The sequence below is a fragment of the Wolffia australiana genome, chromosome 8 (genome assembly GCF_029677425.1).
Source record: "Wolffia australiana isolate 7733 chromosome 8, ASM2967742v1".
Taxonomy (NCBI): Eukaryota; Viridiplantae; Streptophyta; class Magnoliopsida; order Alismatales; family Araceae; genus Wolffia; species Wolffia australiana.
Window position 1 is genome coordinate 8,412,501 of NC_135842.1, and position 24,591 is coordinate 8,437,091.

The window sequence follows — 24,591 nt, forward strand, 5'->3', positions numbered from 1 at the left end:
TTTTAAAAGATATTTTAGTCGAATTTTTTTCTTCTTCACTTTGCCGCAAATTCTCGATTTTTTCTGCAAGAGGAATTACTCTCGAGGGCTGAGATAGATTCTGGGCTCCAGTTTTAATTCCCGACCCTCTTCATGCTGCCGGTGGCCCTTCTACGTCAGTGAGAAAAGTATGTCCATGATTATGAAATTTACTATTTTGACGTTGACATATTGAGCACGAAGCTGGGTTTTATCTACAGTTTAACTAGATGTCGCAAAAAATGATTCTGACGCTAAGCAAGGGGCATGATTTTTGTCAGATGGTTTTCATCGGGTCTCGCGCACATTCTTAGAGTCTTCTTATGACAGTAGAAATTCTACAGTATACTATCCTGAGGAAAAATCTGAAAATATCATGATGATTACTGCTCCATAGTCTTTTGAGAAGATTACATTGTGGGTGACGGTATATTAGTGATGATATTTGAAGTGCGAAAGACGTGTCCAGTATGTTCTTTCTTGGGTTTCTTAAAAAAAATGTTCTTTCTGGTGAAATGAAATATCCTTTGGCATTGGTGATCGAGAGTGTTCATCAATTAACCGTGATACAATAAAGGAGTTTAGATCTTTTCTTATTATCGTGTTTGTAATGCAAAGCTAAGAAAACTTACTGGTTTTATGTCTTTTTTTTCTGACAGGAAGCTGCATAAACAGTGCATTTTTTGTTCTTACTGAAATAGCTAATTTTCATGAGGCATTGATGAAAAAAAATGGCTAACATATTCAACATTGAAACTTTGGCTGAGAAGCTAGCTAAGCTCAACAACTCCCAGCAGAGCATTGAGAGTATCCTTTTCCATCTCATTCATGCTACCTGTTGATGAAGATGACTATCTTTTATAACATTAAACAATGAAACGATGAAAAAACAGTATAAACTGTCGTCTTTTGATCATTAAATAAAATCACTGGCAACGTTTATTGATTATTTCTTTCAAGGAAAGCACAGAGAAAGGTTTTTGAAATTACTAAGGTATTCATTCTAGTGAACACATCTTTTTCTTCATCCGAATCAGTTCCATTGTATGGCTTTCTTGATCCATCTACTTCATGAATATCAGTCATAGCGCAACTGATGCTCTGTAGCTGAGCTTTGAAAACTTGTTTTGCTTTTTGTCTTTTTAAAATGTTTGGCTTTTATCTTTGAGTCAGCTGGAAATTCTCTCTTGTACAAAATCCAGTCATAGCTGCCAATGTTTTGGGGCAAAAAATAGAATCCAGGCCCAAAAGAAAATCCACGTGTCCACTCGCAAGTAAAAACCAGTGCGTAAATTGGAAGATGCTCCTTTCTTGATCGACATCTCTTTCCCTCTGTATCCTCCACGAGAGAGGTGTTTTCACTGATCCACCACAAGAATCGCTCTTCATTGAAATTATAAAAAGTCAGTAACTTAAGCCTTTTCCGTTTTTACAATTCCCTTACAGCCCTCACCATAGATTATGGATTCCCCGAAAGTCAATAACATTAAATTCATGCATAACCTGTTAAAATAAAGGTAACAAGGTAATGGGCTTAGCCGGTTTCTTATCCTTAAGTGGATTCAATAACCAAATGGATCTTCTTTAAGGTATATTTAAGAATAGGGAAGAAAGTCATGTTAAAGAAGGATTGCAGAGAGACAGCGGCGAAATAAATAGGGATTCTGTCTAATTCAAGGTGTACTGAGTCTCACTCAGGTCCTGTCAGGGACATTGCCTTTTCTAATTATCCGGATGGCATCATAAGCCGAAAAGTCTCTCCCAGGGAAATATAAAAAATTAACTTCCATTCGGATAAAAGTAATTGCGAATGTGATGAAAACAAAAAGCATTTGTGAATGTGAGTGAACTACTTCGATTGTTCGGGAAATATTATTCGCTTCCTTTAACATATTTTTCTAGCGTTGTCACATTGGTGCATCTTTCACCGGAAAAAGGCACGGCAGGTTGTTGAAACTTGGGAGAAGCAGTTCAGCAATTCCAAAGAACAGCGAGTGCCCTTTTTATACCTCGCAAATGATATACTACAGAACAGCAGACGGAAGGGTAGTGAATTTGTGAACGAGTTCTGGAAGGTCCTTCCCAGGGCTTTGAAAATTGTTGTGGACGATGATGATGAACAGGGAAAGAATGTGGTTTCCAGACTTGTACGTAATATGCTCTCTTACCAATGCAATATCTATGCATGTCCATAAATATGAGATTCCGTGGTGATAGCTATTTGAATTAATATGCTATTAGATTTGATTTGTTGCTGTTTTCAATTTGGTCATATGATAGGGCTTGGTGTCTTCTCACTTCTTTCTTATTTCTCATTGTGTTATGTTGTTCACTCCCATTTCTGTTACTGGTGGTACATTTTCTTTTGACTTGTGTCTTTATTTTATTTTGATTTCTCTTGCATAATGGGCCTCGTGATTGTGCGTTTCAGTTTCTTGATCCAATTCAGATTTTGTATTTTTAGGGATTTCATATAATAAGGAAATTAATAAAGTTTTTTTCTTCTCTCTTGCTGCTTGGCTGTATTGGCCTGCACCTGACAGAATCCCAGATCTTCTGATAGGTACTGAAATGCTGACGGGGCAACTGCAAAATGATCTCCAATTTATTGAGATAACAGGTCTGGCAGTGAGAAAAATGAATAGACAGGGGAACTTAAAGAGCAAATGGAAAGAATGGGTGGGCGAGGGCTATCCTCGGACGTCCCCGCAGAGCCCCTGCTGCATGGAGGGCTTACCATAAGTCTCCACTCTCGGATTGCTAACCCCCTCATTAATTCTTCCATTTGACCCTTGTACAGAATCCTTGACTTACTGACCGAAATACCCTTATTGGGCTATTAAATTAATAGTTTCCTATCATCTTCATGCGATATCAGCAGATACACGAAGGGTCTAGAATTTATGGCGATTTTTTGGGAAGTTGATTTATTGGTCTTGCATTGTTGTATCACTTATGAACTAGCGGATGCTAACACATGAATCTGGGTCTTACATCTGAGCTTCAGAGGGGACCTGCAGTCACATGTTTTGTTTTCCTAGGGAGTAACTTTGCTAATGTATTCTCGCCGTGGACATCCTTCTCTTAGAACCTTTAGATTTTGTTCCAAATCTGTAAAGCGATTGATTTCCATAATTTTTAATGTGAGGCTTCTCACATGGCTGGACACGTACATAAACTTTTTCATTGAGTTTGAAAATATTTTCCAAGCTATTGGATTTGGTTTGCAATTTATATGGGAAGCTTTCCCTTCTACTTTTTGTGTTTTATGACTCTCACTGATGATTATGGTTGACTCATGTTGGTTTATTTCATGAGAAAAAAACAGATGTTTCCTGGCATTATAAAAAGATTCTGTTGGCTAAGTGTCAGTTTTGAGAATGTATCAAATAATTTCAATTAGACAATTCAACAAAGTATACTAACAGATATATTAATCAGGTCTTAAAGGGGAAATAGTACTTCGTGAATCCTCATGTGCTCATACATCACACAAGAATGTTGTGGCATAAATAAAAGTAAACACATTTGGGAGGCTACTGGAGCACTTCTTTTCCAAGACCATGCTCCCTAGTTCTTGCGTGGAGATGCCTTACAGCAGCTCACATGATTAAATGGCTTAAGTCCTGCTCTTAGGAACTCCAGTTAATCTCATGGCAGAGTTTTATCCGTCATAAGTAAATCCATGGGTGTTTGGTTGCGTTGCTTATGCTCATTTTTATAATTGTTAGTAACTAGAGGCAAAATCTATCAAGTGTGCTTTTATTGGATATTCCTCTTTACAAAATCTTTTTTAAAGAATTCCGGCTCGGCCCGGAAAAGCGCTGGCAACAACAGAAAGGAAAGGGGTCCATGTAGCTGCTGCGCCCGTCTACTGAGCAGCAGGTTCTTAGCTCCATCAGCCTCTTATCAATAAGTATTTCATAACTAAGAGTGTTACCTTTTACAGGAATATGTGACCCTATTCTGATCCTCAATAGTGTTCTCGCCTCATAGGAAGACACCAATGCCCATGAGTTATCATCTCAAAATAACTTTCAGTTCTGATTTTCTGGATAAGAGGACTGTAGCTATACAGTCTCTCATTGTTTTGTATATTGAGAACTCCTCAGCTCGGTACTTGGAGGCTTTGTCGATTGAGAACTCCTCAGCTCAGTCCTTGGAGGCTTCACTGATTGAGAATACCTAGGAGGCTTCGCCGATTGAGAACACCTTTGTCCTTAGAGGCTTCGCCGATTGAGAACACCTTGGAGGCTTCGCGATTGAGAACACCTCGAGCTCGTTTACTCGGGGTTAAGCAAAACCCTTATTTTTACAAAGGCAAGTACTAATTCCCTAAATACACCCGAAGTTATATTGATTAAATGCAGAAGCTTGCCCTTGTAAAAATAAGGGTTTTGCTTAACCCTGAGTAAACGAGCTCGAGGTGTTCTCAATCGGTGAAGCCTCACTAAGGTGTTCTCAATCGGCGAAGCCTCACTAAGGTGTTCTCAATCGGCAAAGCCTCTAAGGACTAAGGTGTTCTCAATTGCCGAAGCCTCTGGTTTGATTCTAGTAAGGGATAGGTACTTCTTACCATTTGGAAGCATCATCGCTGAGTGATCATGTGGTCAAATGTGTAATTATTAAAACAGAACGAATGCTGAACCACCACCCTCAAACAGAGAGGAGTCAGTCAGCCCCCAAGTATAGCATTTGTTGTCTGGTTTAATGGGTCTACTGCCATCTCTTGTCCACTTCCAGCCAGGAAACTGAGGACATGGAGAATTAAACTTGGGTCTCAAGGCTGGGATTTAAGAGAGTGCATCAGCCACCTGATTCATGCAGCCATCCTTGTGGTGGATTTGGATGAATAACCCATGAGCTTTGGGACCCATCCGTGGTGTTGGTCATGGAATTCATACTGCACAAATCAGAACTTCAGGTTATGATGATCTGTCTTGATATACGAACTCCTGGAACATACGGATATGCCACCCTCTCCCGCTTGGACAGATTTTTGTGCTTAGTGGAAATGCTGGATGAATACCCATTTGCCAATGTGCGAGCACTTCCTAGACCACTGTCAGATCACGTCCCGGTTATTTGGCAAGATAATGTTGGCCAAAATAGATCTACATATTTCAAGCTGGATAGATCATGGCTACGGGATAAGGGCTTCAAGGAAGAAGTGGTATCGTGGTGGACATCACAACCCGATTGAGGCACGGCCACAGTGAGGGTGGCTACCAAACTGTAGGACTAAGACAACACCTTATGGGGCTCAAGAAGAAAATTTGAGAAGGGAGACGCCGCAGATGGGATGAAGCACTATTAAGAGTTTGACAGCTTGATGACATAGAAGACACACGGTGCTTTGTGGAAGCTAAACTCAATGAAAGAAAAACATGCAAGTGGTGGTGAAAGAGGAAGACAAGAAGAGAGAGCTTGATTGGAGGCAGCGCTCACGGCACTTTTGGCTGAAGAAAGGGGATGCCAACACCCGCTTCTTTCATTTGATGGCGAATGTAAATCGTCAGTCAAACCAAATACTGCGAGTGCAGGTGGGGGGCCGTGAATACGTTGGAACACGAGCCGTGGGAGGAGCATTAGCAGATCACTTCAGAGTGGTAACTAAACGGGGCCTTGAAACCGGTGGAGGTGGAGCGGAAGAAGTGCATCCCTGGTGACACAAGAGCAAAAGACTGAGATAGTGAAATCATTCCTTGAGGAAGAAGTGCGGGAGGCGATCCAAGAATTAAATGGCGAGGGTGCACTGGGCCCGATGGATTTCCAGTATTCTTCTTTGGTGAGTTCTGGGAGTTGGCCAGGTCCGAGGTTATGGACACGTTAGACGAATTTCGACGAGGCAATTTTGATTTGGAAAGACTCAATCAGTCACACTTGTTTCTGTTGCCCAAGTGACTGGGAGCAACCAATGTAGGGGATTTCAGACCCATTGCATTATCGAACTCAATCTATCTCATCATTGCCAAAGTGTTGGCCGACCGGTTGAGGAAGGTAATCGGAGACTTAGTCGGACCATTTCAATCTGCATTCATTCCAGGGAGGCAACTTGTGGACGTAGCAGTGGTAGCAGGAGAGATTTTATCAACATGGAAGGGAGATGGGACAAAGGGCTTCCTATGGAAAGTTGACTTTGTGAAAGCCTATGATTCTCTTGATTTGAGATTTCTTTGGTCTGTTATGCGAAAACAAGGTTTCCCTGATGAATGGGTGGCCTGGGTGTGACGAATGGAAATGCTTTGGCTACTTGCACTCATTTTGGTGGGAATGAGTTACGTTGCACTCATTCTCAGCCCTGGTGAATGGAAATGCAGAAGGCGGTTGGATCCACCCACAAAGGGGAGTCAGACAGGGTTGCCCGTTATCACCTCTACTTTTTGTTCTAGCAGTGGATACTTTGGCTACTTGCACCCTCAAAGCCTGCGAGCATGGCCTCCTAAGAGGCTTCCAGACAGAGAGTTATCCGACGGGCATCCCCTTACTTCAGTATGCAGACGACACAACGTTCTTCATAGAAGGATCGGAAGAGGAAGCGCGTACTCTATCTACATTACTAGATTTATTTTTAGACTTCTCAGGCCTACATTTGAATAGACCCAAGTTTGTGGGATTCAGACTTTCTGCTGAGGAGGCACTATGCACTAGCGCTCTTGGCACACCTAGAGGGTCAATCCCAATGAGCTGTTTGGGTCTTCCGTAGACGGGCAGTGAACATGAAGAGCGCAAGGGGGTAGTATGCCGACCCGTGAAACAGGGGGGTTTGGGGATCCTCCACCTAGGATCAATGAATTTGGCATTACTGACCAAATGGGTGGTAAGACTTGCATCAGCAGAAGAGGACCTGGTCTTGAATGTCCTGAGGGACAGATATGGCTCATAGATTGATTGGGAGAGGCGTTGGGCAAAAACTCGAGGGGAGTCTTGATTTTGGTGGGGTCTACGTCAAGCCATACCATGTTAGCGGACTTGAAGGCCATAATCATAGTTTTTATTTGTCTAAGCTAATTTGAAACTTTTTTTATCTAAAAGACCTGATTTATATGGCATCAATGATTTGGTAAACTACTAAAGGAAACTAGAATTCTCAAGACTTTTTGCACTGGCGTGGAACCCACACACTACCGCTTGTGAGTATTGGGATAGAGCTTGGACCCCAACCATGGCAAGGGCCTTATCGGAGCCACGGTTTTTGGAGTTTATGAGGATGCAATAGGTCCTCCTACATCTTAGCCCGGCAAGGGAGTCACATGATGGATGGGTGTGGAAGGGACATCTTTTTCGGCTGTCCTATATGAAGATCAAAGGGGAAGCGCTGGAGGATTCAGCAATCAGCACCACATGCTTCATGTTGATGAAACAAAAAATCCCTCTCAAGGTGAGGGTCTTCAGCTGGTTATTGAGGCGACGGAGGTCGGTTACAGGAGTCCTACACAAGAGATGGGTCCTGACGGCTTCCACAGAGTGTCCTATGTGCGCCAGAGACGATGAAGACTGCTCCGCTCCCACTTATTCTTCACATGTCTCTTTGGCCAGGGAATATGGGCATTGCAGTAGTTGGGGGGGGGTGAATGTGTCCTCTGATGAGGCATTTTGGGCCTCAGCTGGCGACGGAAGATACAGGAGCAAGCTGGATTGGGGGAGACTCCTCGCAGTGCTCTGGGCAATATGGCTGTACCGTAATGTAGTGGTATTCAAGGGGAAGAAGGCTTCCATGGAGAATGTCATTCAGGATGTTAAAGCGCTAATATTTTTTTGGTTTGGAGGGAGGTGAAGGGCAGACCATTTTGGTCAGTTTATATGGATTGTACACAGCTTCATATTTTAATAGTATCAGGTTGACCACCTCTCCGGGTGGTCTTCCTTATTTTCTTCAAAAAAAAAGAATATGCCACCATTTCTGCACTCTTGTGCACTAACAAAGCTCCCATTCCTAGGTTGACTAATAGTTGTTGGAAGGGCCTTTCTGAAGTCTGCTTCTGGACCCTCTGACAAACTGTTAGAAAACCTACCAGGGCCTTCACCAAGTGGAAGACAAGTCTGGGGCCCAGAGAAAGGCTTAACAGGCCTCACCTGGGACGACCTAGCTCTGGTGGGCACTTCCAAGGGTAGGTTGAACAGCAACCCTAAAGAGGGCAAGGTGGACAGGAGGCATTTGGCAAAACTCTTGGTCAGTCCGGTATATCTCTCAAACACCAAATTGGGTTGATCACCGATTTCGGTTAATTTTCCCTCTTTTCATTCAAAAAAAAATTCTGAAACACCAATGCTCTCTTGCCCTATCTCGCCCTCTGACCGATCTTTCTGGTGGATGTGCAGATGGTGGAGCTCTGGCCCTGACAAGCAGCCTCCTCTCTACCACATTTCCCTCTTCATTTCCTTTCCCTTTTGTCATGAACGTTTCTCAGTACTAGCTATTGTTCAAACAGCTACCAATTCAGGTTTGTTTGAGTGAGGGGTTCTACCATAAACCCCTCCCATTATTCTATTCACAGTAATAGAAGTTGGGCCCCATGTTCGAGGGAGACCTTAAAGGTTGGAGAAACATTGGTGTTCAAGGGTGCACCTAGGATTGGGAGCAGTCTTTCCTTTTTTTTCTGAAAGATGCATTCCTCTGCCAACGATTGGGAGCAGTCTTTTGAAGTTTCCATCCTATCATCTCTTCATTTCTGACTTATCCCCTCAACTTTCCCCTGTGCCATTGCCCTACTTATGTTATTAATTGAGTTCTCTCTGTCTCTATCTTTCTCTCTCTCTCACTCTTCCACTCATCGGACTCTAATTGTCTCTCATGGATTGACCGCCCATTTCCTGGTGAAAGGACATGTTGTGCCAAAATAGTAAGGCCAAACTGCGTATAAGTTTCCTGCCAGAAGAGACTAGAAAAAGTTGGCAGTAACAGGAGGATGGAGGAAGCACAAATGTCTGATGGTGGACAGCAGACCCTTGGATGCTCCAAGTGTCTGATGGCGGATGGAGGGGTTCCACATTCCAATGGAGGGAGTGTGGGCAGATTATGGAAGAATCACAACATCTTTCAAAAAAAAAAGGAAGAATCACAACAAAAGTTGGGTGGGCGGCGGACAATGGAGGAATCTCTGGGAGGGTGGACTGAATATGCTCAGAGCATCTGACGGCAAATGACAGAGGAATCATGGAGAGAGGTTGGTAGAGGGTGTCAGCAAATGGAGGTTAAATATTCGTTGAGGCAGAAGAAGTCTGACTAAAGACAGCAGATATCTGGAGATGGGATGGCAGATGGCAATATGTGGACAGCAGAAGGCAGATGGTGCCTGATGACGGCTGGCAGAGTCTTGGAGAAGGCAGATGGCAGAGGAACTGCAGAGAGTGCGGACGACAGAGGAAGTGTGGAGAGAGCGGACAGTGGACGGCAGATTTATTTTTATGATGGGACTTAATTGTCATTGTCCTTGTACCTGAAATAAGAGACGATGATGATCATTTCATTGTTGTTATTGTTTTCTGATACGACCCTCCCACGCATGTACGTGCGAAGGAGGAAACATAACCGTCCCACACGTGCGGAGCAGAACGGGGGAGACGAATAGACACGAAGACGGGATAATAAAGAGGACGCGAATGATACTAAGGAGAAAGGGCGTTTTTGGATGAGAAGTGGAGGCTCTTCACTTGATCGAAGCTGGTTAGGGGGATACCCCCTTCCTTCAAGAGCACAACGGACGGACCTGCTGCGGTCGAGCTATCTTTTTTCCATCTTTACTTCTGCAAACGCTGTTGAGTCTTGTGTTACGATTTGAACTACTTTTGGTTGTTCTTGGTCCAAGTTTCTTCTATAAGTTACTCGTATAGCCAGGGGGGGCATAACATGTTCTTGGTAAGGACAAATGGTGGGAAGGATGACTACTCATCCTAAGTGATGGCGAACACTACTTGGGGGCATGGCAGAAGTGCACCAAAAGTTGGGAGGGGGCAGGAGCTGCTCATTTGTTCTGCTCCATCTCTGTCAGCAGCTTTGGGAAGACTGCTGGTATCTCCTCAGTGTTCTCTGTCGAGGTGAAAGAAAAGAGGAGGATGCTACAGCAGCTGGGGCACTCAGAGGTCGCGGAGCTGACGAATGATCTAACTCAGATCAAGGCCTTCCATCCATGGTGGGTACACCACAGTGGCCTGTGGCAGCAGGTTTATCTGCCTCCGGGTTCGGTCTAGTGCTGTCATTTTGGCTTGGAACAATTCCAAACTTGAAGCGATGTTGTGGGTCTCTATTCTTGCTGATAATTATCACTTGAGGAATTGCTCTAATTCTGATATGACCAGGACAGATTTTATTTTACAATACTTGTTTCTTGATTTGATATCTTAGCTTATCAGTAAATAAATGTGGGGGATTCAAATGAGTAGAAAGGTGGAATCTTGAGCGTTGGAGTGATGGGAGTTTGGGAGATGGTGAAGAAAATAAGTTTTGGGACGAGATCAATTACAAAGCCAGCCTAGAGATTCCCTTCAGTTCTCTCTTGAAAGGGAGGGATTGTTTGCACCTGTTTGGATTCTGACCCCTCTCCATGCTTCTTGGTCCAAGGCTCATAGGTATGATTTGTGGTCGGATCAGAATTCCGTTCCATAAAGTCAGAAAGGAAACTGGTATATTTTCATGATTATCTTGTTTTGCTTGTGTTGTTGATCTTTATGAATGTCTTACTAATGAATGCCTTATTAGCTCTAGTTGCATTCTGATACGATCCTCATCATATCTAGGTTTCTTTCATCATTCCAGCTAAATAGGGGCATTCTAGTCACTTGGACCTTCTGTAATTCCTTTAAATAGGACAACCCTCCCTTTAGGAGGGCAGCTAAGAAGTATCAAGACATGTGTCTGGCTCCCCCTCCGTGTCTGTCCTGCCACTATCATCCCTCCTGCAATGTCCATTTCATCGGACCTCCTCCAAGGCAACGTCCATTCTGTCTGCCCCTCCTCGTGCCAAAGTCCACCTTTCAGCATTCCCTGTCCCTGGGCTGACGACCATTCCGGTGTCTTCTCCTTCCTTTCACATCCTTTTCCCGATGCGAACTCGCGAGTTCATAATACATTCCTGTTTCAATTTGTGACACCAACAAATGTATCTTGATGATTTGATGCAACTTTTTTCAACATAATTTTTACGAGATATCAGGATTTTCACTGTGAACAAGTCAGTATAAGCTACAATTTAGTTTATTGGATCTCTGTATCTCTCTTCTGTTTCTTTCTTGAACCTGTTGAACTTGCATTTTGAACTGCATAAACTAGATCGATGTTGTCCAGGTGTTTCTCTGAATTGGGTTATCAACAGGTTGACATATGGGACGACAGGAAGGTTTTTGGATCTCGGAGCAAAAGTCTGAAAGATGAAATGATGGGAAAAGATACACCTGCTGCAGAAATCAACGGGGCTGGTTCTAATCTGATAAAAATAGTGAAGAAAGACTCGCAGATGCTCAGAATAGTGAGCTTTAATTTTAAGATTACTTTGCTACTCTTGGCATTTTAAATAAGGTTATTTTGCTGATTCTTTAGACATGTAATCATCCTTAACGATGTTTTATTGTATCTGGATTAGAAACTGGCAATTGGAGGCATGCCCGAGAAGATTCTCACTGCATTTCAGTCGGTGCTCGATGAGCATGTCAATGAAGATGTGGCTGTTCATAGATTCCATGCTGCCATTCAGCAAGTAGGAAGAATGGAAAAGGAGGCAGCGGAGATAGGAAGCCAGGGTAAGATTGAGTATGAAAGCCTTGCATCAGCTCAATACTTCCTTTCACGGATAAATTACTGTTAGGATCGCCAACCCATTTCAGGGGCATTTCTGTCATTGTCTCTTGGTAATTTTATTTCAAATACATGTTTCAGGGTTCGCCGGCAATATGGTTTTGTCAACTATGAGGGATGATGATGAGTCATCCTAGTCCTTGTCCACGGCCAGGATAAGGATGAAATCATCATCATCATCCTACCCACACAAATGATGAGGAAGATGTCAAGTCGTTATTGTCCTCACCATCTGAAAGAGTAAACCAGGAGAAAGTGACTAGAGGGTGATGATGAGTGGCCATTGTCATCCGTCAACAATTTAAAGAGAAAGGATGGTTACGCACTTGTCATCATGATTTTTTTCGTTCAGTTAGTTTCCTTCAAAAAAAGTGTTGGTGGGGTTCGCCGACGATGACACGTTCATCTTATATGAGGGACAATTACTGGTCATCATTATCCTCTAATCCTTAATTGCAGTGGCGACAAACTCTACATGTAGCCCTCTGTCAGCATGTAGCCCTCATTCTTCTTATGTCCTTATTTATAGACTTTTCAATATTGTAAACTTGCCCCTATGAGATCCAATCGGAGATGGTCTTATCAGGCACGTTAGGGCACTAGTGTTTAAACTGTAAAAATATCTTTATGTGGTATAGAAAGGTACCCTGTGCCATTTTGTTTTCTTCCGCCGCTGACACACAGAGAGAGGTTGTTGGCAGTGTGTGACATGGTGTCAGAGCCCTGATATCCACTGGTGCTAGTGAGAAAACATTCTGGGACACTCTACGATCAGCTTCTTCCCTGCACCTTGATCACGGTTGGTCTTTTTCCTCTCCATCTTACTTACTGAATGATCTGCGATAAAGTGCAGCCTTTACGGCCATCAAGAAAGGATGAGCTTGAGCAGATGTTGTGTTGGGATGGAACTCCGTGGTGTCGGCTACTAAATCCCTCCATGAACAGCAGAGGGAATCACTGCTTGTCTTTCTTGGCGTTCCTGAAGAGATGAGATACAATGGTCGTAATGTTTTGCAATGGGGTCTGCATGCTTTATTAATCCTTGAATAGAGAAGGCTTTCAGAGTATCTCTTTAAAACAGTTGACCCAGCAGACCTTTGCTACAGAGCAGCTTGAAGGTGTGAATTTATTTGTCCAAGGCTATAAGCAGGACATTGGACTTATTTGTCCAAGGCTTCTTGGGAGCATGATGAGGTGTGAATCTAATAATTTCTTGTCGATCAAGACCACAAATCAATTATGGGATCACGTCTGCAGAGGCAGCTCCAGGGGTAAACACTGGAGGATATATAGTCTTGTAATTAGGGCTGTCAATTTGGTGGAGGGTGACAAGAGTGTCATTGTGTATGTCAATGAGTTACAATTGGTCTTTTGCCTCAAAAAAAAAGATCAATCTTAAGAGGCCAATCAGAGATCCAAATTCTGAGGAGTGCCAGTACGTTATGTGAGATGGAGTACGAAAATTCTGGGTCTTAATATAGAGTATGAAAATTGGCGGAACCAAATTCTACACAGGGAAAAGGTTCCAGATCTAGGAGAAGAGATCCAAATTGTATGTGAAGATGGAGAAACACTGGGATCTATGCCTGCCCTTACATGTAGATAGAATGGAGCTGGTCTCACAGCAAAGTCAGCTCCTCAGAGTGCCCAGAGGCTGCAGCGAACTCAAGTAAATCAGAAGAATAAAAAATGAGAGCAAGGGAAGGAATATTCTTCAAATACTGCAAGACGAAGAATCAAAATATCAATCAATGCTGGAAGCTGCATAGCAGATCCTAGGAACCTGTTAGAACCCTGTGATCCAAGAAAGTCGACCAAATATACTTCCTTGCATTTGAGAGTCCAGAACAAAAGAACAGGAACAAAGGGAAATTCGGAATGGGAAAGGGGGTTGCAGGCGCACGCTAAGGGATGTGTCTCCTGCAGGTGACTAGGTCTCTGTGCACTGAGTTACCTGGACGGAGGGGGAGAAAGGGGAGGGGGAGGAAGGGAACGAGGAGAAGAGCGAGGTTGGGGCTCAATAGGGAAGAGATGCAAATAGAGAGGAAGACGGAGGTTAGGGCTCAGTGGGAAGAGGTGCAAATAGAGAGGAAGACGGAGGTTAGGGCTCAGTAGGGAAGAGGTGCAAATAGAGAGGAAGACGGAGGTTAGGGCTCAGTAGGGAAGAAGTGTAAATTGAGAGGAAGAGGGAGGGGCTGGAGGGCTAAAGTTTTCCTCCCGTCCTCTCTCTCAATTGGTCCTCTTAGGGCGGATGTTGCTCCCACAGAATCTACCCTATTGGGCTCTGCTTCGTCGCCCGGTGCAGGTCTCTAGCCCAACTGAGGTCCACGAGCCTTCCTCTGATAGACCCTCAATGGAGTTCTAACACAACCCCAAGCACACAACACATCCCAGGAGGTTTGAAATAAGAATCTAAAACCACTGGAACTGATAAGCAGAGGGTGAATCACTCAAATGTGTTTATGAGAATTGTCACTTTTCACTGATTGTGGAGGATAGAAAGAGAGGTTGCAGGGCGACAGGAGGAACCTGCCACCCTGGGAGCAAGGGAGTAAAAACCCTAAAAATTCATTAGAAATGCTCACTGGTGTTCATTTTTTATATCCCTTAAATAGGCAGATAGACTATTACACTTTTACATAAAAGCCCTTGTATGTCAGAAAGGAACATTTTTAACCCTGCAGCTTCATAGCCCCTTCAAGCTGGTAATGATGTACATTATTGCCAGTTTGGAGGCTAAGAATGGGGTAGAAAAAAATGTGCCAATGACCTTGCAGTTTATCATTACCCGACTGCCTGGAAAAAAATGATGTCGGTTTGATGTAGAGTTTTACCTGTTTTTAGGTGGCCAAGAGGCGGCATCATTGATGATTGCAATTCAGGAACAAGAAGAGATTTTAGGTCAGTGCATTGAGCAGCTTGAAGGTGTTGAAACTTCTAGAGAAGCGTTGATCGTTCAGCTTAGTGAAGCACTGCAAGAACAGGTTTTGCATGTGTAGAAATAATATTTTAAATTTGCTCATTACCAGTAAGATGTAGAATCATTGCTTATTCCTTTTCCGTTGTGATTAAATTCAGGAGTCAAAAATAAAACTTGTTCGGAGCCAGTTACAGGTCAGTTTTGATGTTTGTTAAATCTATTTCTTAGAATTCTTTTCTCTATGATGTGATTCTCCCAATTCATGCATTTGTTTGAGTTTTCTTTAAAATGATATCTTCTTGATCTGTACTTTTGTTCGCTTCACCATAAATACTTGACTCTGGTCAAGATTAATTTGTTGGACACAACTTGAACTATTGTTTTGTATGTGCATTGTTCTCACAATTCCAGTTTCAATGTTTATTCTGTTGAATTTGCATTTTTTTGCATTTGTTCAAACTGTAATGTCTGAATCTGAAGTTTTGAGCCTTCGTGAGAGAAGAAACACGACTTGTTCATCCATTTTATCATTTGGTTCACCTTAAAGATCAGTTTTTGCAAAAGAAAAGATGTCCCTCAACTCCTATGTTTAAACGGTGTATTTTTGTATTTTTTCAAGTCATAATTTCTTATCTAAAATTTGAGGATTCCCCTCCACCAGAATTATGTCGGAAGAAAGGTTACAGTTAAGCAAATCAGAAGCTCAAAGGAATGTCTAATTTTAGTTTAGCAAAATATTTTTATTATGATTTTAATCCAAATTTTTAATAGTTCATGGAAATATAGAAACATGGTCTTTTATATCTGCAGATTATTCGATCGGAGAGGGAAAGGGCGATGAACCTGAAGCAGAGATTATCTGGGTCAGATCCCGCGCCCGGTCCCCCTCTGGAACATGGCCTGCCGATGACCAATTCTGTTATGCCAATGCCGCCACCACCGCATCCCATCACCTCCTTCACCAGTTACTTCACCACCGCAGAGGTGCAAAACAAGAAGGCAGCCGCCGAGGTGGTGGCTAAGCTCACCGCTTCCACCTCATCAGCTCAAATGCTGAGCTCAGTACTCTCTTCCTTAGTGGCGGAGGAGGCCGCCTCCAGTAATGGGCTCAAGCCCAGCCTATACCCGCCAGGCAGCCCATACCTTCCTGACAAACGTCCGAAGCTTGAAAAACCATTGAATGCACCGGACATGGCGAGCATCTTCCTTGGTCAACCTCCACAGCCATTGCCACCTCCGCCGCCACCGCAGTTCAAGCTGCCGTCATCTGGGGGCCCTAAGATTCAACCTATCTCACAGAATTATCCTCTCCAGTCATCCCATCCGCCGCCTCCGCCTCCACAACCATATCCCCAGTCCAGTGGACCCATGGTTAACGTCTTGCCTTACAGCTTTGGGGCAACCATCTTACCACCATTGCCACACCATCCATTGAACATGACACGACAGAGTCAACAACAATCATCACTGCAACCTCCGCCGCCACCACCGCCTCAGCATGAGCAGGCAGTCTTCTACCAGGGGGCTGGTTTCTATGGTCAGCCTTCGCCTGCGCCAGTGCAAAGGCCATGAGGGGCTGCCTTTCTCCATTATGTACAATATCTAACTCTGAATTATGTTTTAATTGGTCTTAGAGAGGGAAACTTATCTTCATCTTTTCTCTTTCTCTCTCCCTAGGAATTTATGTACCATATGAGCTCTCTTTATGAAACTAACTCATAATTTTGATTGAAGCTGTTATCGTAGACGTGTGAATCTGTTGCTGTCCTTTGGTGTCCATTCTGCCCACCCCTATTTTATTCTAAAAGGGGACCATCTCCTAAGGTAGTTAATAATCTTCCTTTGTGTATCTAGTTATGGGAGGTTTAAAGGCAACAGCAAGAACAGGATGAAATGTCTGGAGACATCTATATGCTCTGCAGGACTGGTTTGGATCATTATAGCGCAGAAGAATGATCCCACGAAGTTACTTTGCCTATCTACTCTTCTGGCAGATTCAACAAGTGATGCTGATCTGATCATCATTTTGTGCAAGTTTCTGACAGACTTTGATGCATGAATATCATGTTATTCAATGTATTTAGTGTCCACAATTTATGTCAGTCGTCTACTTTGTTCCAAAGGGTCTTAAGTTCCAGAGGGCTACTGATCACCTGACAATTAGTCCCAGATGTGTTTGATCCCTATATATGTACATGTAATAATGAAGAGAGTTTTTTTTGTGATAGAAAATGCCATTGAATTATGAAAAATTTGGATGGAGATAAATGCATAGAGATCTTCTACATCAAATGAGGATGATAGGGATTTGACCTTGAAAGATTGCTGGTACTGTTTCATGGGAGCACTAAATTCATGGGAACCAGGAGAACATGTCATCCTTAAAAGGTGGTGGGAGACAGTACCTGAAGCACCCAATTGGAATTCTAAATGTGAAAACAAGGGATGTCAAAAAAGCTATAGCAAACTGTATGGAAAGACTGGTTTAGTATCAGACTAAAAAAGGATCAAAACATTCTAGTATGGGATTTTTTGAGGGATGCCTCAAGGTGAACAATTATATCATGTGGAAACATGCGACCCACGTTCTGTTATCAACTTTAGATATGAGGTGATGTCGGGAATTCCAGAAGTTGAAGAGGAGCTTTGGGGATTATAGAATTCGTGATTGGTCCTACATCAATTGTCCAATCTTCCGTAGGTAATAATTCAATGCACCCATGGTATTTAACTTCATTAAAACACTCAATCACCTGTGTGCACCACTCAATTATAATCATAATATTCCGACTTTTATTTGGATTTTAGACCCTATTGTGGCGCTATCTCCACTTCTGATTTGTTCTCCACACGTCAAGCATGGAGTTGAAAATGTAAATCACTAACTGCTAATGAGATATTTGTCAATATTAGTAGTAGGATCTGTTTACATCAAAGTTTTATTACACGTTTCAAAATTATGTATTGATATAATATCTGGAGGAAAAAAATGAAAATAATTCTGAATCTGACAAGCAGTAAATGAATCTGATAATAGGGCTAATTTGAAGTCATTTTATCTTAACTATTAATTTTATCTAAAGAAGTTCTTGGATAAAGGATTGGGTGTGGTAGAGAGCACCAAGGATTATACCTGGTGCCCCAAATTTGCTAACAACTTGGAAATAGCAACTGGTTCTGCAACTCTTTCTTGAGTGTGTTCCCAAATAAATTTGAAATTTTGTATTATTATGATTATTTAATTATTTTTTATCACTAATCCTTCTCAGTTACCAAAAACATTTGACATCACCTCTTCTGTGATTTATTTGTGGATCAAGGGTCACCCAAAACTTAAAATATTTATACGATTCAAATTTGCTAAAAAAATTACAGAATAAAGAAAATCTCATCTCGATCTCACCTCTCTATACATATCTGACTTGTATCCGCACAGATTTCTCCTACCAACTCAATGACATATCACTGCACATCATCTATTGCCCTCTATTGATGCCGCCTAGTTTGTGCAGTTTGTGTTCCCAATTTTCGTGAGGTTAGAACTAAACTTGGACAATATACAATTATGATTAGATTATTCAATTGATAAATATGATTACATAAGTTCATATAATTTTTCCAAGTTATGGAGTGAAAGATAATTGACTCCTTGCGGAATTTTCTACAAGGTAGACTGATCCGCACAAGGTTTTTGATATGTAAAATGATTTACGATGATGCATTTAATCTTCTGTATCAAAAAATCCCACAAGATGTTTGGTTGGGAGAAATAGTCACAGGATCAGTATAAGTTAACACACATATGTAATATACTAGTTTATTTAACATATATACATTAATTGAAAAACATACATATTTTTGAACAATAAATAGAAAGGTATATCATGTCATATAAATTAACAAAAAAAATCGGAAAAATGGGAAAAAGTGAGATTCAAATTTCAAAATAGACTTGTACATGGAATATGAAATATTTTTTATTAAATTATATTTAAATGATATGATGAACAACTAATTAAGAGTGATATGACAGTGGGAATGTTAAGAATTTTTAAAAAGTTCCTTTTTGGTCAAGTGTGTTAATTAAACACGAAGAGAGATGGCAAAGTGACTTTCACCACATTGGATGGATAGAGAGAATGAGCTATAACAAGGAACAGGTGATGGAGAGAGATAATAATGATGATAATGTGGGTGTGCATGTTGATAGGAAACTACAAATTGCATTAATATGTTGAAATTCACATGTACATTTGCATTTATGATGACCCTATATGCATGCTATCATGATTAAATTTGTATTTTGAGTGATATTACAATTTGTCTAGATTTTCTATAGTTTTTGAAGAATGTTTGACATCATAATAAATCGATGTTGGATATATACTATTAAAATTTGAAAAATTTTAAAATAATTTATTTTGAATTTTAAGGTTTTTAGCAGGTTTAATGGAATTTTGACATCTTTCAAAGTCAGCACAAAAAACCAATGGACTCAAGTTTAAAATCTGTTATAATTATTGGAAATTAGTCCAATGAGTTCCCAATTTTATGTGATATTTTCTCATTTTAGTTGAGAAACGTGACTGAATGATGATCTAAATATCTCTAAAGTTAATAATTAACTAAATGATGAAGGCAAATTGTGGTGTTAATTTTATCATTTTTATAAAATAAATTTGCATAAATCAAATAAAATATGTAATTATAGAAAACTCAGTTAAACATATAATGTAGGAGTGAGGTCGTCTCCATATGGACTGGCCTTTAAAGATATATCTATAGTTGAGTTTGGGTCAGGAAAGAGATGTGAATATGCGATAAATTTGAGGAATTAAGTATATAATAATATAAAGGATGCAGTAATAATAATGATATAATAGTGATACGATAGAATCTAAGAAGAAAGTGGAAGAAAGTTAAATCGATTAATATAAAATTTAAGATGATATGTAATGCTAAGTAATAGTAAATAGTATTTTGGAGAAATAGAAAAGAGAGAATTAATATTTTTATAGTAAAATATATTTATATTATTAGTGAACTTAGTAAATTATATAGATCTTAGAGATTGTGAGTAAGTGGAAGATGACAATTTTTTTATGGAATTATAATGACATGATATGTTAAGATAGGTGGTGGAAGAATTATTTGTATATTTTAAGCATACAGTAAGACTAATGAGAAAGAGAAATTATTATAGATACTTTTCTTAGTAGAAGATGTTTTTAGTGTTATTATTTATTTTACTTGTCATTTAGATTATAGGTAAGATAGGAGATATATATATATATATATTGATAATGAATATTAAAATTTAGGTAATGAATAGGGAATTTTATTTTTGCGACCTATAAAATGAATAATAGTGTAGAAAAAAATTCGCATATATAGGGGAAGAATAGCATTTGATTTTCAGAAGAGTTTAAGTAATTAGATAGAGAGGAGGATCATAAGAGAAGATAGAAGGATTAATAACAGTAATTAAGAGGAATAAATTTAATATTCTTTTATGTTTATGGGTAGCTGATAATTATAGAAATGCATTTCATATAACTTCATATATTTGGTATCTTTTAATATTTTTAAAAAGATAAAATTGGGGTAAAATATGTAGAATTTGTATGTGCCCGTAAGCTATTTGTCAAAATGCCTGAAAGATGCTGATCTTCTAAATGAGATTCAAACTTCAGTTTCATGATGAATTTATATAAAATCACTGATGTAACAAGAGTAATTTGTAAATATGATCCACCTGAGAGTTTCAAAATATCACCAGACGTGACATGATTCGGGGGAATGTGGTTAAGATTGCCACTCACATCCTCCTAAGTTTTTCGTGCATTTCAGACTTCCTGATTCAAGTTGGTGTGCTTCTGGGACAATCTGGAGCTCTATAGGTGCCTTCTGAGCCAACCAGACTTCCCTAGAGCTGTCACCTTCTCCAATTTGGTTGGACAATCGCTGGAGGGGTCTCCCACCACTGCTATGGATTTGGCAGGGATGATAGGAAAATTAGGGGTTATAAACTCCTTTTCAAGACTCTCATATGAGCTCGAGTGATTATTGATGGGGTAGTCCAGCCATCAGGGTCTGCCAAGGGCCGTTGGATTGCCTCTAATTGTCCCCCACGCCCCAAACTTCTGTCTAACCAATGAAATCAATGGCCAGGGATGGAAATGGATGTCTCTGCCCCGGAACGTCTAATCCCCCTCTCATATTGTACAAGGACAGTGATTAATTAAGTCGCAGTTGTGGACCTCTGTTAGTTCTAGTACACCTGCAGTGCTTTGTTAGCAGCTCTTTCAGCTCTCCTCTTTCTTGATTCATCTGTTCATGTGGCCCTAGCATCCCTGTTAGCAGCCGTGACCAATCATGTTTGTAAATCTCCCCGTTTGATCTTCCTTAAGAAGATTGGAAGGTCGAGATTATATTATTATATGTAAAGAAGCCCATTATGATGCATGATTTGGGCCAGTTCAGCTCAAAACCTATCATTTTTCATTTTCCAATTTTCTTAAGATTGGAGCCCTTTGGGCTTTGTTCCCCCTTAATGCTTGTCGGCCCGGCCCGATGCGGAATTGAAGAGACAGTTAGATATGATCCCATGTCAGAATACTTAGCAAAATGATATCTATATAAATGCCGAGCTGGATAAGGAAACAAATTAAATGAATATCTTCCCTGCATCCATACACAATCACTATGGTTGGCCTCAAATACTATGGGGTTTTTTGGCCTAGCCTTGGGTAATTTCTCCTTGTGTTGTTGCCACTGAGTGCTGTAGCAATACTAGTGCTCGCCAGCCGCGGGCAGGCTTGAACGCGCAGTGCTCGTCCGCTTGTGGCGGGCTTGAGCACTGCTTCTTGCATGTCGGTGCTCGCCATTTGCAGCCAGGCTTGAACGCTCGGTGTTCGTCAGCCTGCAGCGGGCTTGAGCGCTACTGCTTACATGCTAGTGCTCACTAGATGTGGGTAGGCTTGAAAGCTTGGTGGTCATCGGCCTGTGGCGGGGCTGAATGCTGCTGCACCTTCCTCAGCCATCGATGCTTCACTAGAAGCTATTTTTTTCGTTACTTCTCTCTTTTTTATTTTCATTTTTTTAAAAAAATTGATCTCATCACTGAAAGATGTAGAATAACTACTGGAGAGAAGAATTTAACCCATCAATATTAAAGCAAACTTGACAGGAAAATAATTGGGCTTGTAAAAGTTATAAAAGTTATATTAAAAAGTGTTGTTTTAACCAAATGGTCCATTGTATTCGTGAGATGAGAATTCATAGCAAAATGAAGATAATATCAGTGAACTGATGATAAAATAGCTTAAATATGCGTATGTTTTTCATGCCTTTTTTATGTTCATCACCATCACATGCCTATATACATGACAAATGTTGATCTCCCTAAGAGGGAAAAAAGTGTTGATGTGTCCATACATTTAGGAATACCATGTTGCAAACTTGATGGTTACATATTCAATTGCTCCTTTTGTTCTGCATGTAGGTAAACATGTCAGATCGTGAGTTTCTCAATTATGGCAAAGTAAAAACATGTTCCAATCAATGGATAGTTTACACAGAAATGTACGATGCTCCAGTGCAGATGATGAAGAGAATAAGGGAAACCAAATGCTCAGAATCATTGGACGTCCTGATGTGAAACGACGACGGCCGGGATCGATCGGCGCGTTTCACATCACAGGGTTATGATGCGAATGTATGGGATGTAAGCCGAATGATGAGAAAATACGAATGAGCAGATAAGGACTTGACGGATAACGACGCCGGGCCGCATCCGATCAATGAGAGACGAGTGATCCTAAGATCAAACTCCCAATGACCCGCTGGACCTACTAGACGTCTACTAGGTGAGGGGCATCTAACAGCCCTGGAGCGTTCGGCGTCCAAGTCGGATGACAGTCCGTCTACCACAAAAATCCCTATGCTCGACAAGGTGGCTAGTCCTATCCGATGATGTTCGAGAATATCACGGTAGCGGACGCGATAGGGGAAGACGAGACTGTCGAAGACAATAATACTGGAGTTTATAGAGGGGAGACGAGACTGACCTTTGTATCGCTTAGTCCAAGGCATCCAAGTCGTCGAGCGGATGCTTAGTGTCGGGTCATGCGGACGAGTGTCGTTGACGAGGACAAAACTGGGTGCGGACGGTGCGGTCGTAACTACCAGCAGAGAGCTGAGTCCACGGGTGGCGTGCAACAAAAGTCGGAGCAGAGGGCGCACAAGGCGCGCGCTGGCTGGCGACGCGAGTCGGTGGGCGGGCAAGACAACGAACCAAGTATCGTGGGAATAGTCGTGGGGTGGGGCAGAAAACCAAGTAATCGGTTATGGCGTAGGGTGGGAATCAAGAAATCAAGAAAGATGAGGCGAAGGGGAGAACGCGAAGGGAATCAAGGAGATATGGTGAGATCAAGAAATCAAGAAATCATGAAATCAAGAATTCAAGAAACCAAGAAATCAAGAAATCAAGGGGAAAGAAAGTGGGCGATCAAGAAAGACAAGAGGATGCGGTTGGGGATCAAGAAACGATAGGGAAAGGAGGGTGAACGATCAAGAAAGGCAAGACGAGGCGGTTGGGAATCAAGAAACGATGGGAGAAAGGAGGGTAGGCGATCAAGCAAGGCAAGACGAGGCGGTTGGGAATCAAGAACCGATGGGGAAAGGGGGGCGATCAAGAAATGGTGGAAGGGTGGAAAAGGTACCAAGAAATGGCTTTCTTGAACTGTAACAACCAAGAACCCTCCAAGAAAGAGGAGTTCTTAACGAATCTGGGGCCTGCTCCCTCGACGGACCAGATTTCCGGTTGATGGCGTGTCGGCGACGCTTCTGAATCTCCCAAGACCCCGGAGTAATCTCGACAAAGGCCTCTTTCGATTCTTGATGGCGGCGGCTTGAAACTCTTTCTCGCACCGAATGATCTCGACGGCGCGCTTTAACACATCTCCTCGGAGTGATCTCGACGGGAGACGTGGGCTCTACCCACGGAGTGATCTCAACGTGGGGTGGGGCTAGCCAAACCCCTACACTACTCTCACGATAGGGGAGACGAATTGTGAATAAACTTTTCAACAATGACTCCAAGGTGTTCTTGGGCATGCCATCCTTATATAGTGAGGATGGGTGCCAAGTGAACGTGGGAGAGGACGAACCGTCGCGAGACGTGGTTCGGCCTCCCTTACAAATTCAAAATACAAACATAAAAAGTAAAAATGACGAGGACGGGGCCCAACAACATTGGCCCAGTCCACGAATCCAAAAATACAAACACACATGAAAATGAGCATAAGTAAAAAGATAAAAGTTCTTACGCGGGGGTACTTAAACCCGGGTGGCGAAGCGCCGCGAGCTGCTCGGCGTGGCTGACGACATCCCGTCGCGTCATCCTCGAGATGGTTCTTCGTCATCGTGGCGTCGTCCTCGAGATGGTCCTCCATCACGTCCATTCATGATGTCTAATGATCTCGAAAGATGTTTTTGCTTAAATTTGAAGGGTAGAATTTTGTTTCTTCCCTCTACTCATCCATACTTTAGGATCTAAAACAAGAAGGCTTGGAACACAAAAAGCCATTTTTTGTACTCACCTCCAATATAAATGGACATCAGGAAATAAGTCATCCAATGTCTGAACTTGTATTTTGTCTAGTTTATTCCATATTAATTTCATTCATCTTCTTCAGTGCAAAATTCCCGGCTGGGGGAAATGTAAATGCTCTTTTACGAATGATTATTTTTGAAGAATCACTAGATTGATTTTGCTCACATTATAAATAAAAAAAATTAGTTTTCCTGGATATCTTATATCATAATCTATTTTCTGATCTTGAAGATATTGGTAGATGAG

At 41.6% G+C, this 24,591-nt stretch overlaps 1 protein-coding gene across 3 annotated transcripts in view; it reads left to right on the forward strand.

Moving 5' to 3' along the window:
* LOC144706294 (uncharacterized) overlaps window positions 1–16,462 on the forward strand; it is a 16,878-nt gene extending 416 nt beyond the window's left edge. Inside the window, exons 2-9 of one of the 3 annotated variants that reach the window (XM_078579173.1) lie at window positions 73–167; window positions 678–825; window positions 1,921–2,165; window positions 11,331–11,483; window positions 11,598–11,754; window positions 14,654–14,793; window positions 14,888–14,923; window positions 15,540–16,462. In XM_078579173.1, coding sequence (XP_078435299.1) covers window positions 750–825; window positions 1,921–2,165; window positions 11,331–11,483; window positions 11,598–11,754; window positions 14,654–14,793; window positions 14,888–14,923; window positions 15,540–16,301 — 1,569 coding nt within the window. In that variant the 5' untranslated portion in view covers window positions 73–167; window positions 678–749 and the 3' untranslated portion in view covers window positions 16,302–16,462. The remainder of the gene's footprint in view (window positions 1–72; window positions 168–677; window positions 826–1,920; window positions 2,166–11,330; window positions 11,484–11,597; window positions 11,755–14,653; window positions 14,794–14,887; window positions 14,924–15,539) is intronic. The other 2 variants (XM_078579174.1, XM_078579175.1) reach the window with 2 other exon arrangements.
* The last annotated feature ends 8,129 nt before the right edge of the window (window positions 16,463–24,591 follow it).